Source organism: Marmota marmota, unplaced genomic scaffold (assembly GCF_001458135.2).
Source record: "Marmota marmota marmota unplaced genomic scaffold, marMar, whole genome shotgun sequence".
NCBI lineage: Eukaryota > Metazoa > Chordata > Mammalia > Rodentia > Sciuridae > Marmota > Marmota marmota.
This window is the reverse complement of record NW_026000093.1, coordinates 16,832,315-16,848,049: the sequence shown is the minus strand read 5'-3', so window position 1 is coordinate 16,848,049 and position 15,735 is coordinate 16,832,315. Positions and strand designations below refer to the sequence as shown.

Sequence of the window (15,735 nt, the reverse complement as noted above, 5' to 3'; positions counted from 1 at the left end):
TTTTCCGGCTTTATCAAGAAGAGCCCAATGTAATCACAAGGGTGTTTTTATATAAAGAGTGGAAGTTGATAGGTGAGAAGGAAGCAGAGGCAGACATGAAATGGTAAAAGACTCACCCTACTGTGGCTGACTCTGAAGATGGAGGAGGGAGCCACAGACACAGGAGTTGGGCAGCTTCTAGAAGCTGGAGAAGCCAAGGAAAGAGTTTCTCCCCTCGAGCCACCCGAAGTGTAGCCCTGCCCATACACTGATTTTAGCTCACTGAGAACCTTCTTAGACTTCTAAACTACAGAAGACAAAAAACTAGTATAAGTTTTGATAATGCATTAGAACACTGAAATACCAATAAGAAACTAGCATACCAATTTTACTAATGATTGTCATCCATGTGCTTGATCTGCTTCTCTTAATATTTATCAGCAAGATAAAGATGATTATTATCTTCTTTTGAGGAAGAAACTGGAGTTTGATGAACGACAGTGCAGCTGTTAAGTTTCTAAAAGATGCAACTTGCCCCTTCTGAGCATGGAGGGGAGAGTGTCTGATCTAGAAATGGATACAGCAAAGAAAGAGGATTAAATCACGAAACACATCTCCATGCTTTCTTCGTTATCTCTACCTCTTGTGATATGGCTTATTTCAGAATTTAGTTCTTTTTGTTGCATGATTTCAGAGTGGTTTAGTGAAGACATAAAGATACTCTGATGTTAATGAGCTGATTGTTTATTTTTTTAATACATCCAATAAGATAATAATTATCAATCCTGATTTGGTTAGGATGAAGTTAGATTAATAAGTACTGAAAAATCATGTGTTAAATAATATGGTATGCATAGCATCTCCGTGTTTGTTTGTTTTTTTTTTTTTTTTTTCAGGCTTTAGAGCATTTCTCTGATGCATCAGTTCACTCCCTGACATAATGAGAAGTTGGTGAAATAGTTATCACTCTGGTAGTTGTTATGCTGAGTCAGTGCACAAGATGAAGGGGTTTTCTGAGTGAATTTGTGGCACATAGAAGCCCTTCACATGCACTCTTCCAACTCATCAGCCTCCATCAATCTATTTGCAATGTAACATACATTCCTCTGTCAACAGGAAAATTTCCATGATATGATACACTCAGTTCCTTATTTCTTCAAGAAATAGATTTGCAGCACTATGTAAAGCACTTTTCTGAAATCCTATGCCACTTGCTTGAAGATTATACCTTCATTATTGAATTGTAATACTAGAAAATGCTCTTGAGATCCAGGATCTGAAAACATAGAGGTAGAATTCAAGAAATTTTTACAAACATTTTAGAGAGAATTTTTTTCTCTTAACAAAATTAGCTCCAAAAACAACTTAGGCAAACACAATTGGCATTACAGACTCTACTCTTCTGTGCACCCACATTTCTACCTCACCTACCTGTATAAGCATCGTGGCCATTTAGATCACCAGAGATGATTCTAAAAGTCAAGCAATAGGAAAAGAAGATGACAAATTAAACTGTTTTAAATTTTATCTGGCTTTATTCATTTCACTGATTCATTGGTTTCTGGTTTCACTGACATAGACTTTGCTGTCTAACCTCTAGCAAAAATAATAAAAAACTAAACCAAAGTGGTGAAGACTTTAATACTATTATTGTCATTATTGGATGAGCCAAATTAGTAAGCCAGATCTGGATTTCCTGGATCCATCTCAAAGTTCATATACATCCTAAGGCTTATTTAGCTGTCTATAGGTACATAAAAACTTCTTCAGAATAGTATCTGCTTTATCATAGTGGTAAATATCATGTTAGAACTTTCATGATATGTCAGTAGGAAATACAGTCACATTGCAAATGCTATTGATCTTTTTTTTAAAATTCAGAGATATGAAATAAAATTCTCAAATTATAGTTTAAAATATAAGACCATCATTGACATAGGCATACATATATACATAGAAGATGAATGTTACCAATATCAAGCATGATAAGGCCCTTGGAAATTGAGTAGATAAGATATGGAAATGGACATAACTGTTGGTGAGCTGAGGGTCCTATAGATTTTGCATACATAAAGAACCTGCCTTAACAACCCAAAACCTCTTAGAAATGGCCTAAGAAATATTAATTTAGCTAATAAAAATGTTACTTGGAGCTTTTAAATCTTAACTTTAAGAATTAATACTTCATGATTATAAAATATTTACCATGTGAATTCTCAAGCTAGGAGTTACACAGAAGAGAATACTAACTCGTGTAATATGCTTTAATTCCATAGTCTTTTGTGAGATTGTGGTTTGATCAAATGCTTTCTTATGATTCTACTGACACTAGTGACCCTGTTTTGATCTTTTTCATTGTATTTGTCTCTAGTGAGTGAACAAAAGTCCAAGAATAATGAGAGGGAAGGCAGCTCCCTTCTCTTCCCATGAGGCTGACTTTCCAAGATGCTTAGTCATTAAGAATGAGCCTGCGTGCTTGGCTTTTACTTGGACAGAAACTAATCCTGTAGACTCAGCCTGTAAATGCCCAGGAATCTGCTTGGTCACCCAGAGATTTTACAGCTCTTTAAAATTAAGTGTGAATTTAATTTTCATAATTAGGAATAATTATTATGAGCAATTATGCAAGATGCCATGTGAAACATTAATCATAATAGATGTATCAGTAAGATACTGTATTTTACAGTATTTTTATTCTGATTTCAATTGTCTTTTAATTATTTATTTATTTGGTACCAGGGATTGAACTCGGGGGCACTAAACCACTGAGCCACATCCCCAGCCCTGTTTTATATTTTATTTAGAGACAGGATCTCACTGAGTTGCTTAGCACCTTGCCATTGCTGAGGCTGGCTTTGAACTCACCTCAGCCTCCTGAGCCACTGGGATTACAGGCGTGCCTTTTTTTTTTTTTAACTCTGTAGGAAAAGAGACATACTCTTTTCCATCCTATTCTTCATAGCTGTCAGGTTCTTACCTACCTTAGCTTTCACTTACAAATGATTCCATTGTTATTTAAGTCAGTGCTTCTTGTTCTGTTTTAAATCGGTGTCTGGTTGGTTTTGCTTTCCTGGAGTATTTTATTGCCTTTGCATTTTCTGGATTTTTCTACCTGTATTTAAACTTCCAGTGTCTCATGCATTCTTTTTCCTGCTGTATCATCCCCTCAGACCCTTCTCTGGACCCTGCATCCTTCTGTTCTCTTCTGGATTGGGTTACTTCCTAGGTATGCCATACCAGTGTGGAGACTTCCTCCCATGCTCTCCCAAATCAAACCACTGTTTCCCAAGTGATGTGTAAGCAAAGTTTTAATAATAGGTTCTCAAACCAAACAAGTCCTGATTTTAGCATTTCCCAATTTCCACTTTGTAAATATTCCCATCACGGGAATATCAAATTCCCAACTTGACATTACTGACCAAAGACTTGGAAATAAGTGCACATGATGACCTTCCCAGCCAGTTCCAGGGGGCTTCATCACACCAGGGATCAGAACCATTTTGATAGTAAAATTAATAAATTATTTTCATACTTTTTCTGAGTTAAAGTGACCTGGATATCATCCAATTTCATTTGGTGACTCTGGGTCATGTTTTTTCATATTGTCATTGGTGCTTATAATTATACATAATGGTGGGATTCATCGTTACCTATTATGCATGCACACGATATAACAATATAATTTGGCCCAATATTTCCCCCATTTCTCCCCACCTCCCTCCCTCTGGTCTATTTCCTTTATTCTACTGTTCTCCTTTTGATTTTCATGGGATTTCCCCCACACCTTTCTTTTCCCTTTTCCTCTCTAGTTTCCATGTATGAAAGGAAACATACTTTATTATTAATAACATGCTCTAGAGTTGAAAAGTGGTGTCCCTAGAGATTGTGGCATTCAAGCAGGAAGTATTTATATTTACCAGTGAAATAAACCACTAAACAGCTTAAGATGATAATTAGATGGAGTAGTTAATAAAAATATGATGGTATTTTACTTTTGAAGGTTTTTTTTAACTATAGTTGTTAGTTGTTTTTTTTTTTTTTAAATACAATGTTCAAATGTAGTTGTAGGTTTCCATGGTTGTTGCAGCTGACCTGTGTCTTATTCTTGGTAAGATCCCCTTCCTAAATTTGATAACCTTTTTTTTCCCACTCTTTTTTTTTCGACTCAATTCGAATTCAATTTTTTTTTAATTCTCAGAGAATAAATGTTAATAAATAGCATTTTGTTTTTGGTACCAGGGATTGAAAATGTGACTTCCCTTTCATGATGTATTGTCTCTTAAATATCATAAAAGGGAGCACTTTCCATGCATCCTCTGGTAGAAAGAGGAAAGGGTTTTCCTCTGAAAAGTTCACTTAAAAGGATTTGTGATGCACGACAGCTTTAAAATAGGGTAGCTGTTTCAGAATGAATTGCCTAAGGCTGCTCTTCAGGGTTGCTTTTTTTTCTCAGCCCATCAGTCCTGTTTGGACATAAAAAACAGTGCATATTTATATCATTGATGGGCCAATAAATAAAAGGAAGCTTCCTGGGAACTAATTAGAGTCAGAAGGAGATATGAGCAAGAGATTGAAAAACAGTGCTGCTACTGACATTGCTCTGATTATTTTGTGTTTTAGCATTTCCTTGCATTTTACAGATGCAGGAGATGGTGACAAATCATTTCACAATCAGAAAATACTCCTAAAATGAATGGGGACCTGGTGTGGTTGTCTTAGGCATTTGTTCTTTTCTCTTTTCCTCCACAACTTAAGCAAGGTAAATTCAGCTTACAGGGTGGAGGACATTTCTTTATGTCCAAGGAAATTAAAGCTATTCAGGCATACACCTGTCGCAGAACTGGAAAAATACCAAGGGTGCCATTTTCATCTGAAAGCTGCAGTTTCTAGTGCCATCAGAATAGCTAATCAATCACTGGATCATTTTATTAGAGTTCCTACTTTATCAAAGGAAAGCTAGAAAAATGCCTTAAACATATAAGATTATGTTCAATTATGCAAGTAGAATTGTAAAAAATTTAGACATAGAATATATGAACTACCATGTGTCTGTGATAATTGACATTGTTGGTATTCACGCCACTATCAGAAATTTGCCTATTTAATCATAAATGGTTTAAGTGTGTAGGTTGATGTACTGAAGAATTATTTTAAAATACAATTCTATATAATGCAAATATAATAAACTATGGTGTCTCTAAAATTGTTGTGGTCCATAATATTTATTTGGGTGTTCAGAAAGGATTTCACCTAATCTGAATTTTCATGTGTAGGTATAGAAACTTAGTAAAATGTACTTCCAAGGGAATATTTAACTCTGGTTTTATATCAGGGTCTTGAGCCAAGAGTAAGTAAATAACACGTTTTCAAAATGATGATTACTTTAGTCTAGTCATTATCATTATTGGAAATATAATAAAAGAAGAAGAAACCAAACAGGTTTGGTTAGTATATATTTAACAAAGGAAGGCAAAGTTAAGTAAGAGTTTTGTTTTGTTTTTAAAATGATACCAGCTGTCATATCATTATGGTTATTGCTCTAAGTATGTTATATTAAGTCAATTATTTCATTACAAACAATGATGAATTTAAGTCTTATTTTTCTGGATTTTCTATTGTAGAAAACTACTTAACGAGTATTTCTTAGTTCTCTAGATAGGTTCAAAATTTACATTTGGAGCCATAACATTCAAAGTTATCTCAGTGTATTTCCTGAGAGAAGTTGCATAAAACAGTACATGAAATAGTTACTAAAATTCTAGCGACAAGGGTTGACTCAGTGTTGAGGCACTTGCCCAGTATGCATGAGGCCCTGAGTTTAATCCCAGCACTATAAAAATAATAATATTAATTAATTAAAATAACGTTAGTGATTATGATGCTTATAAGTGTTGAGATTGAAGATGCTGACCTCTCCAGCAGTGAAATAAGGATTGAGATGGTAACATGATGCTTGGATTAGCTACTCATGAACTCCCTTTGCTTTGTTGCAGCTCTCAGCATTAGAGAGACAAATCTTTGACTTCCTTGGCTTCCAGTGGGCACCTATTCTTGGAAATTTTCTACATATAATAGTGGTCATATTGGGTTTGTTTGGAACTATTCAGTACAGACCTCGATACATCATGGTGGTAAGTCTTATTGTTATCACTGCCTCTTCATATGAACGCTACATAATTTCTATAAGAAGATGAATGAAATAATTTTATAGAGGTCCCATCTAATAAAATGTATTTATGCTGTTCTAGCCCTCAAATATTCAATTCTGTTAAGAAATATTACTCGGTAGAACAGACAACATGATGAATGTTTTACAGTGAGAACAAAGCAATATGTCCTGAAGTTTGGGATGATCTAGTGTGACTCACTTAAAATAGGGTTTGGATAAAGTGGAAGGACTGGTTATGATCTCATTGTTATTATGAGATGTAAGGCATGTTAATTATTAATGTAGCAGTGTCATAAGGTGTCATTTATCTTCAATGACATCTGTCACTAGCCCTAGAAACCAATCCTGTTTAGCATAATTGTTTAATCACTGAAAACAATATAATTTTAATTAACTTAGGATATTTCAAATGCATGTACTGAAAACTTTAGTGCATGTTCCTCATATATTTCATACTTTATTATTGAATTTTTCTCCAATTTTCAAGATGTATTGGAAGCACAAATCCATACTCCACACTATGCTGAACATGGGCGGCCCACACTCCATTACAGGTCAATTTCATGAAGTACATGCTGTTATTCACAATCTAGTGGTAGTTATTCAGCTTAAGTAGTTGTTTTTTCTATTAAAAGAAGACAGTATTGTTGGTTAGATGTATAAACAGGTGTTGGAAAATGATGAGTAATAATAATAAAAGTATTGAAAATAGGAATAATATAGTCTAATGTAATCAATGAGCCTGAATGAATGTATAGAATTCACTAGAGTTGGTAAATAATTTCTGCAATGCAGTAATGTTGCCATACTTCAGGGGGAAGGTGACACAAATAAGCCACCTTTCAATTTTTACTAATCCAATTTGTTGGGAAAAAGGTTTTTTTTTTTTTTCTATAAATGTACTTGTTCTCTGTGTTGAATCTCAAAATTGGCTTTTTTTGATATCTTCCATCGTATCAAAGAGGTGAAAATAACTATCCCACAGGCAGACTTGGCATTCAACATGGCCCCAAGAGTGTTGATATCACTCAATTTGCTGCAGGGCTAAACAATTTCTGTTTTACTTTGCTTCTCTTAAGAATAGTCTCTGCTGAGCCACTGTGTAATCTACTAGAAAGATGTTTTCTAGAGTCAGACTTAGAGCACCAGATGCTTTAATGTCATGCAGAATATCAAACTATTATTGGGTTCTAAATATGTTCTAGTTTGTTTCTATGAATACAGACACTTTTACCGCCCACTGACTTTTTACATTTTGTGTTGTTCATGTTCTGCTAAGGCCCCAAATGCCAGCTGACTATGAAACCAAGGGCTTCTATAGAATGAGGTTGCATGTATCTGTTAAAGATATTATCTAGTCCTGTTGTTTCTGCCCCCTGCATGTTAGCCCTGCATACTCTTCACTTAACCATAGCCTAGCCTTCTTTTCTGTACACATGGATTTCCTGCTTGTTCACAGTCTTTCCAGAGTCTTTTTTTCACTTACCTGATTCATGGCTTAAAAACCTTTCCTGATTCCAAAATCTAAGAATATTCTTGACTATTGCACTTTACCAAACTCATATCTCTGAAGGCTGTCCTCTCTCTCTCCCTCACTTCCTTCCTCCTTCCCTCCCTCCCTACTTACCTTTCTTCTTCCTACCTTTCTTCATTCATCCTTCCCTTTCTTCTTTGTTTTCTAACTTTGTTCTTTTTTCCCCAATTATTTATTTGGTTATAAAAGATACTCCTTTAGTCTCTACTAGGTGTTTGGCATTGTGTGGGGTGTCTCGGATGCTGTTGAACATATACAGATTATTTGTGGCCTTCTTGGGTGCTCATTTTGCATTTTAGTGGAGGAGATCTGCAGAAATGTTGAAATATAACTATGACAAGCGATACAGAGAACCACATTGTGCCGGAGATGCCTAATGAGGAGTCTGATCATGGCAGGGTGACAGAGTAAGGTGTCCTGCAGAAGTGCTTGTGGTGCCAGTGAGTGTGAGTCCACAGAGAAGACGTTGAGGGGGGTTCTGGGTGGAAAGCATCACTGAGTGTGAAGAAAGAGCTCAATACCTGTAGTTGCCACTCACTCATCAGACATTCATAAAGTACTGCGTTGAACTAAGTCTGGATAGCTAGCAAAGAATGCAAATTACAGTCCCTACTTTCAAGGAGTTCATTTTGAAGGGAATGAGGAAGAGAGATACAAAGTCTTGGACTCTATGGAGGTGTTGGAATGGCCTTGAATGTGGAATGAGAATAGCAATGAGGCAGAAGCCTGGGAAGTCTGTGAGCCAAGTGCAGAGCCTTGAAAAGGCCCAGAGGTTGTATTCTGTTTATGTCCCCTCTACTCTGACCCGACTCTCTCCCTCTTGCTCTCACAGCCTTGTGTGGTGTTCATGCCCCAGTTCTAGTAACACTCTTTCAGTCTCTCATGCACATGTCCTTACGTGTGCTTTCATGATTAAACATTCTCTGTTCCTTTGCCTCTGTGTCTTGAGCGTGTGTTATAATTTGTTGGCATTCAAGCCCTCTCTACCAGGCAAAGAGCTCACTGAGAACGTGAAATGTAATACGTGCTCCATATGTATTTATGTGTGAGGAGAAAGTCAGTTTTAGGACTTTCAGAATCCTCAAAGAAAAACATCTGCAAAGATAAGCAATTCATATTTTTGCTCCTCTGATTTTCTCTTTTAATGCATTATGTCAACTAAGTCTCATTTTTATTGGCTGTTATCTAGACTCTCACCCAGGAAGGGAAGAGAAATAAAATATTGAGTTGGTGGGAAAGCCCTCCATGCCAAACATTTCATTTTATTTAATCTTCCCAAGTACCCTAAGAGGTCTGTCTGTATTAGCATCTCTGATTTTACAGATAAATAAAAATGTTAGAATGGTTTCCTTGCCCAGAGAACACAATAGCAAAGGAGAAAGCTGAATGTCTATTGGCCTCCCTCATTTTATTATGAAGTTGTTTTAGCATAATCTGTGCTTTGCTTCTACCACCAGATCTCAGATGATATCTTGCCATTGTCAGCATAAGTTTTGACCTAGGAAATTCTTCTGCCCTGCTTCCTCAGTCAATTGTCAAATATTATTGCCTTTGTAGGCATCCATCTATACATTTTCTATTTGAGAAAAATGCCTAAAGAATCAGTAATCAATAATATGGAAAATATATCTGCAAGGGATTCTCTTTATGTGAAGACCATGTTGTTATTTGGGAAGGTGATTGCATTATATTTATTTTGTTTTAGCACATAATAGGCAGCTATTCTTGGGTTGTATTCATGAATACTTTGGTTTGATACTACTGGTAGCCTGGAATTAATTCTAGTATTTAAAAAAAAAGACTGAAATTGAATGCAGCATATGTCACACTAACCAAGGTGTGTCTTGGGAGGCACCAATTTTTCAATAGCAGTGAGAAGACACCTGGATCAGAAATCCACACTGACTTCACTTAGCAGGGAAAGAGCTTTTTGATTACGGATTTTTTCCCCCAAATCACTTCTGCTAGTCTTAATATTGGCTGAAACAAATACCAATCATGCCAATTAAATTTCATCCCTTCAAACTAACAGTTTGATGGATCAGGTATGTCCTAAGTGCTCACCTAGAGATGAATGAAATATGATGTCTGTCACTGAAATAATTCAATGGAACTTACAGTGTAGATTTGCAAAAACATAGGTTGGAAGTTGCTGCCACTTCTGACAAAAATTGGGTTTGCCACACTTGAATTCAAAGAATTAGTTAGCACTGTGAAAATAGTCTAGATAAAGGACAATGCAGAACAAGAACTGCGATGTCTATAGGCAAATTTCCAAACTCCTTAGATTGGAAACCAAAGCTTATTAAAATTGCCCCTTTGCTTACCTATCCTGTACCTACTCTCCAAGGGCCTCCCTTATGCCAGGCATGCTGGAGGATTTGCTGTTTCCAAAGACCGCATGCTCTCTGCCTCTTTGGTTCACACATACTAAACCTTCTGCCTGGGATATTCTCCTTGCCCTCTTGGAAAACATTTAATAATTATTCAACTGAATTGTCACCCACTAAAAGCCTTACCTAAGCACCCCACTCAGGCCTGAGTGCCTTGTGCTCCCTACCTTGGCAGATCCTGATGACTCTCTACCCTGATCCCCCAACAGTTATCATTGTCTCCCTGCCAGTCTCACTGCATGCAGCAGTGGACTCCTGGAAGAAAGGACTGTGCCTACCCCTTATTATATTCAAGATGTACTCCTGCACGTAGAGACTCTTTAAAATGCTTTATCCTTGACTGGACACATCATAAGTGAATTTAAGGTGATTAGGTTCAGTGACTTTAAAAATGCCCTAGACATAGATTTCTTAGAACATGATGGCAATTGTTCAGCAAGAGAAATCGGCCTCACTGCTTTGCTTATCTCAATTGAGGAATTATATGACAAAATAGTGTGTGCTGTCCTACCTGTCCCTACTATTAGCTGACTTACTCCTCAAGACCTAGTCTTCTGAGAAATATAACATCATGGGCTTTTGCCACTATAATCAAAGACATCAAAGACTGCTAGAAAAAGCCAACCAAATCACCAAATGAAAGAGCAATAAGTCCACTCCATGTACCCTCATTGCTGAAAAGGTGCAGTTCACTCTTTCTATATTTATTTTCAGAGCACAGAAATAACTTTGTCATATTTTTCTCCTTCACTTGGTATCCCCTGGGGATACCCCTAAGAGATACTAAGTTCAGTGAAGGTTTGAATACACCTTTTGTGTTTCTTTGATTAAAGACAGTATGAAGCTGTGAAACCATATTTGTCAACCATATGTTCTGTTGTAGAATCATTTGTTTCCTGTCTATGCCTATGCCAAGTATTTCAAAATTTGTCTCTGAATTCCAACAGAAGGGTCTGCCCTAGAATTATTTAAATTTTTATTATTTCATGGATGAGTTAATTTAATCAAGCTCACTAATTTAAAGGCAGATGAGTTAGCTAATTGATTTTACATTTTTTTTAGAAAAAAAGATTAACTTTGGAGTTAGATTTAATTCAAAGCTGACTTTAAAAATTAAAAAGCCAATACATTTATGAAGACCATAATTTAGTTCTTTGGACCTTAATGCAAAATTCATGTGCAATGAACAACAACTGACTTTGATTTGAATTGTTATATAACAAATCTTTTCTACCACATCATCATAAATCTCTTCCCTGAGCTTCTGCTCAATATGACAGTTGGGTGTTAAGTTTCAATTCAGTTCATCATGGATTTAAATCCCCTCCACAAACTATTGGCTCTGAAGCCTTAGGATATTTATTTGTTTTCTTTTTTGCCACACATATTTCATTTGTAGAAATCTGATCACAGATCATTTTTTAAATGCTATAATGTATATGACTTGCTTACCATAGCCTAATATAGAGTAAGACTTGATGAATTATTAAACTGTTAATATGTCTTTTTTGTTCTTGGCCTTAGCTCTGCTTTCCTTGCCATTAAAAATGTATGGATAGTAGTTTCTCTTAATGTTCTTCTGAACATGAATACTAAACTAAATACTAAGGATATTACACTACTTTTTATTGTAACTGTAGCATATTGTGTGTAAATACTGTGACTGATTGATACACGTGTGAAAGAATGAATGACCAGATGGCCTTTCTGATCATTGGAAAATGAGGAAGCTCAGACCATAAAAATAACTCATGTTATAAACTAATTGCTCAATGAAAGAATAAAAGACTTCTAAAGTTCGTGTCAATTAAAAAGTACTGAAATATCCTCATAAAACTAGGAAGGAAATATTTAGGAAGCCACATAGAACATATGAACATTCTTTATTAATCTTCACAGCATTGTCAATGTGAGTTAGGAGTTAAAATATGTTTACTAAACATAACAAAAGTAGAAGAGAGAGCAAGAAACAGAGAGGCAGACTGACAGAGACAGAGATCATGCAGAGTTATTTGGAAAATTTAAGACTTTTATTTACCAAGTATACCTAATCTATCTGTGACTTGCAAAAAAAATAAATGAATATATCAACAAATTCCATGATGGAGTATTTGTCAAAAATGAAGAGTCTTATCTTTTAATTCTCATTTAAAATGAATTATTAATAAAATTACCCACCTCAAAAAGAAGACAGGGGTATTGCACATCTTAGGCCATGAGTTCCCCTAATATCTCTGCTAGGTAAATTCCTATGTGTGTATTTATATTGCTAGAGATCTCTTTTCCCTTATGTTTGTGATCAAACTGGTGTCACATGTGCTTGTCAAAGTATATAGTTTATGTCTCATAACAATTCAAAATTCAATAATATATTCTTTGTCCTCAACAAACAATGCATTAGAAGAAACTACAATATCATTAAAAAGAAACCAAAGAACCCTTGGTGTTCATATGATGCATGCTACATAGATAGCAAAACACAAAATATCCTAGTCATTCTCCAAACATTACCACCTATAGGACTTAAAAGAATAAAATACATTTTTTATTAAGGCAATTGGTGAATTTTCCATTTGATGAAGTGCTGAATTTGGTTAAAGTTTAGCTTACAATTAACCTATAATCATTTTTCTAAGATTCTTTTTTAAAGAAAGCCTACCAGGTAAGGCTTAAGAATCTCAGCTTTGGAGCTAATCAGGTTTCACATGCCAACTCTTGACACCCAGTAGGGAATCAAATGATGACCTCTATCCTGGGTTTAGTGTGACGACTGAATGTAACAACCGATATAAAGTGCATAGCACAGAATAGGAGCACAGAGAGCCCCAGAATAATAATCCTGATGTAGTTAAACATGTTGAGCTGACAGTTGGTATCTACTTAGCCTGGTAGTTTTATCTATCAAAGTTCAGAAACTGCACATGATAGCCTGTGAGTAGTCACATCCGTCACTGAGTTTGTGCTATAATTTTTAAATAGATTTGTTTTATTGTGCCTTTGTTATAAATTTGCATTGGTTGATTTTCCTAATGCAATAATTGTGCATTTAGATTTGAGTTCTCATAATTAAGAATCATATGGATTTGTAATAATTTGGGTTCATGTCCTTACTTTCTTACTTTAGTACGTTGTCTTGCTTTATTTGATATGCTTTTCTTAATTTTTATCATTGGCCTTTTTCTCATAACTTATTGGTCAGCTAAGTTCCAACACATTTATATTTATGTAGAATGCATCTGTCAGGACTAGATGCCATCCAATTAGCAAAAGCAGTAAAATTTGTTCTAGTTATTGAGACTTGCAAAAAAATAAACATTAAGGATGCAGAGTAGCTGTTTTCAGTATTCATGGAATATTTTGTGGTTCAGAAAAGTGTGTTTCAATGCATGTTGCACATTTTAAAAAACTGTTCAGACTAATAATCTTTCTGAAAAGAAGATATTGCAGCATCAGCAATATCTGCAAATATTCAAAACTTCATAACATATTTTTACTTATGATAATTTTTAACATGTTTTTAACATAAATTCCCATTGCTTTTGAAGCTTCGACTCATTGTATAATTGCATTATCCTTTAAAAAAAAAAGAAAGCAAAACACCCCCCCAAGGAAGTACAATGTGACATCAAATATATCCAATTATAGAAGTACTCAACACATGAGATTATTATGCAAGTCTTTAAAAAATAATAAAGTCAGGTGTGGTCATGCATGCTTTCAGTGATTTAGGAGGCTGAGTCAGGAGGATCTCAAGTTTGAGGCCAGCCTCAGCAACTTGGTGTAGCCCAGTCTTTAAAAACCTGTCTCAGAATAAAAAAATTTTAAAAGGCTCAGAGATTTAGCTCAGTAATAAGGTGCTACTGGGTTCAATCCGCAGTACCAAAAATAAATAAATAACAGAAATACATAAAATCTAAATTGTATTTTACAAATAATTAGATGTTTTGGATAAGATTTCTAAGAGGAACGTGGCTATTTTATACCATCTAAAATTAAACATTCCATGACTCACAGAGTGATTTCAATATTCATTTTAATTTATGAAAAGCATGCAACTATTGTGGTCACCCATAAAAATTAATAATTTAATTAATATGCCCATTTAAAGAATTAAGAATTCTGAGACTTTTCTGGTAAAGTAAAATTAATAGGCAAAATATTTTAATTCTGTTCTATGGTATGAGTGTCCTCAGTTACCCAAATAGTTTTCTAAGTCAATTTTCTGATTTTCTATATTTGCATAAGAAACTGAGGGATGAAGTATATCCTAGGACCCTCTCCATTGATGAGACCTATCTACAGCTGTATAAGATTGACTCCTGCTCTGGGTGAAGGCATTTCCTAGTACATAACAGATTAATAAAACCATCTTATCAGTAAATCAGTTAATCAGGAAAGTTGGAATTTGTTGGAGGTAAATAAAAGATTTTCTCTAGTATGGAAAAACAGTGTTCATTGTCTTATTTTTAACCTCATTTAAATTGTTGTGTTTTAAAAAAATTCTATGATCATGTTTTTACTATATAATTATAGATGCACATGATCTATTCTTAATAAAATAATCCAATGAATAAAAGTATGTTAATTTGATCCATTTTCAAGCATGGTTTTCATCCAGGGTCATAAAAGCTCTAGGTTTTGACTAACATTTCTAAAAATGTATGAGTTTAATATTATAACTTAAGGACAACTTTGCATAATTGTGTTCTCTGGAAAAGATAATACTCAGAAAACAAATTGAGTGAACACTTGAATTGAACGTGTACCTGCAAGCCAGCAAAGCACTTTAAAAATAAATCTAGGTTTATTGTCATCTACTGAAAGCCATAGAACTATTGGATTTTTAATTTATAGATCTCAGGGGACTTTGTAGTGAGCACTCTTTTCTGAGTATTCCCTGCCTGTTTGTCTCCAGTGGACTAAAACTTACTGACATCTTTACTATTGATTTATTTAGTATACATGCCTTTCATCTCCATTTTTTCTTCTCTTTCTCCCTCTCCCTTCTATCCAGTATACAGTGTGGACTGCCCTCTGGATCACCTGGAATGTGTTCATTATCTGCTTTTATTTGGAAGTAGGTGGCCTCTCTAAGGTGAGTGTATTATGCCTTGAAAGACTTTGAATAGAGTCCACTTATAAATAAATATTGTAACAACAAATTGCTATTTTATATTACAATTCGTGTGTGTGTGTGTGCGCGCGCGCACGTGTGCGCATGGGTGTGTGTGTATATGTTATAAATAAAGCATTGTAAATAAAATACCAATCGAAAATGTATTCGGGTGCCATTCAGGAAAGAATGATCCTAGGAGCATGCTAATAATGAAGGAACTTCAAAATAATTTCCTTATGGTTTTGTTCATTATGTTGAAGTGGTACTTGACTTCTTGAGCATCCTCTTGTCCTCATGTCCATTTTAAAAAGACATAATGTCACAGTGACCTCAGTCCCAAATGCTAAGTGAAAAGTGATTTTAAACTTTTTGTGTTTAAAGTGGGAGAGACTGACAAGGAATGAAGTCCTTTTACATGTAAAGTGAACCATATGTTTGTTAACATAAAAACATTAGTGCAGTGACTCCTGTTTTGAAATCCTGATCAGACAGAGGTCAGTTGTCTTATTGCAGCATGACACACGTGCTATTTCTGTCCATCTAG

The 15,735-nt window shown here is 35.1% G+C and overlaps 1 protein-coding gene across 2 annotated transcripts in view; it reads left to right on the top strand.

The window, feature by feature from the left end:
* The window catches only part of Nkain3 (sodium/potassium transporting ATPase interacting 3), a 601,416-nt gene that overhangs the window by 287,644 nt on the left and 298,037 nt on the right, over positions 1-15,735 (top strand). For both annotated transcript variants that reach the window (XM_048783012.1, XM_048783011.1), the window contains exons 2-3: positions 5,973-6,110; positions 15,090-15,170. In XM_048783012.1, coding sequence (XP_048638969.1) covers positions 5,973-6,110; positions 15,090-15,170 — 219 coding nt within the window. The remainder of the gene's footprint in view (positions 1-5,972; positions 6,111-15,089; positions 15,171-15,735) is intronic.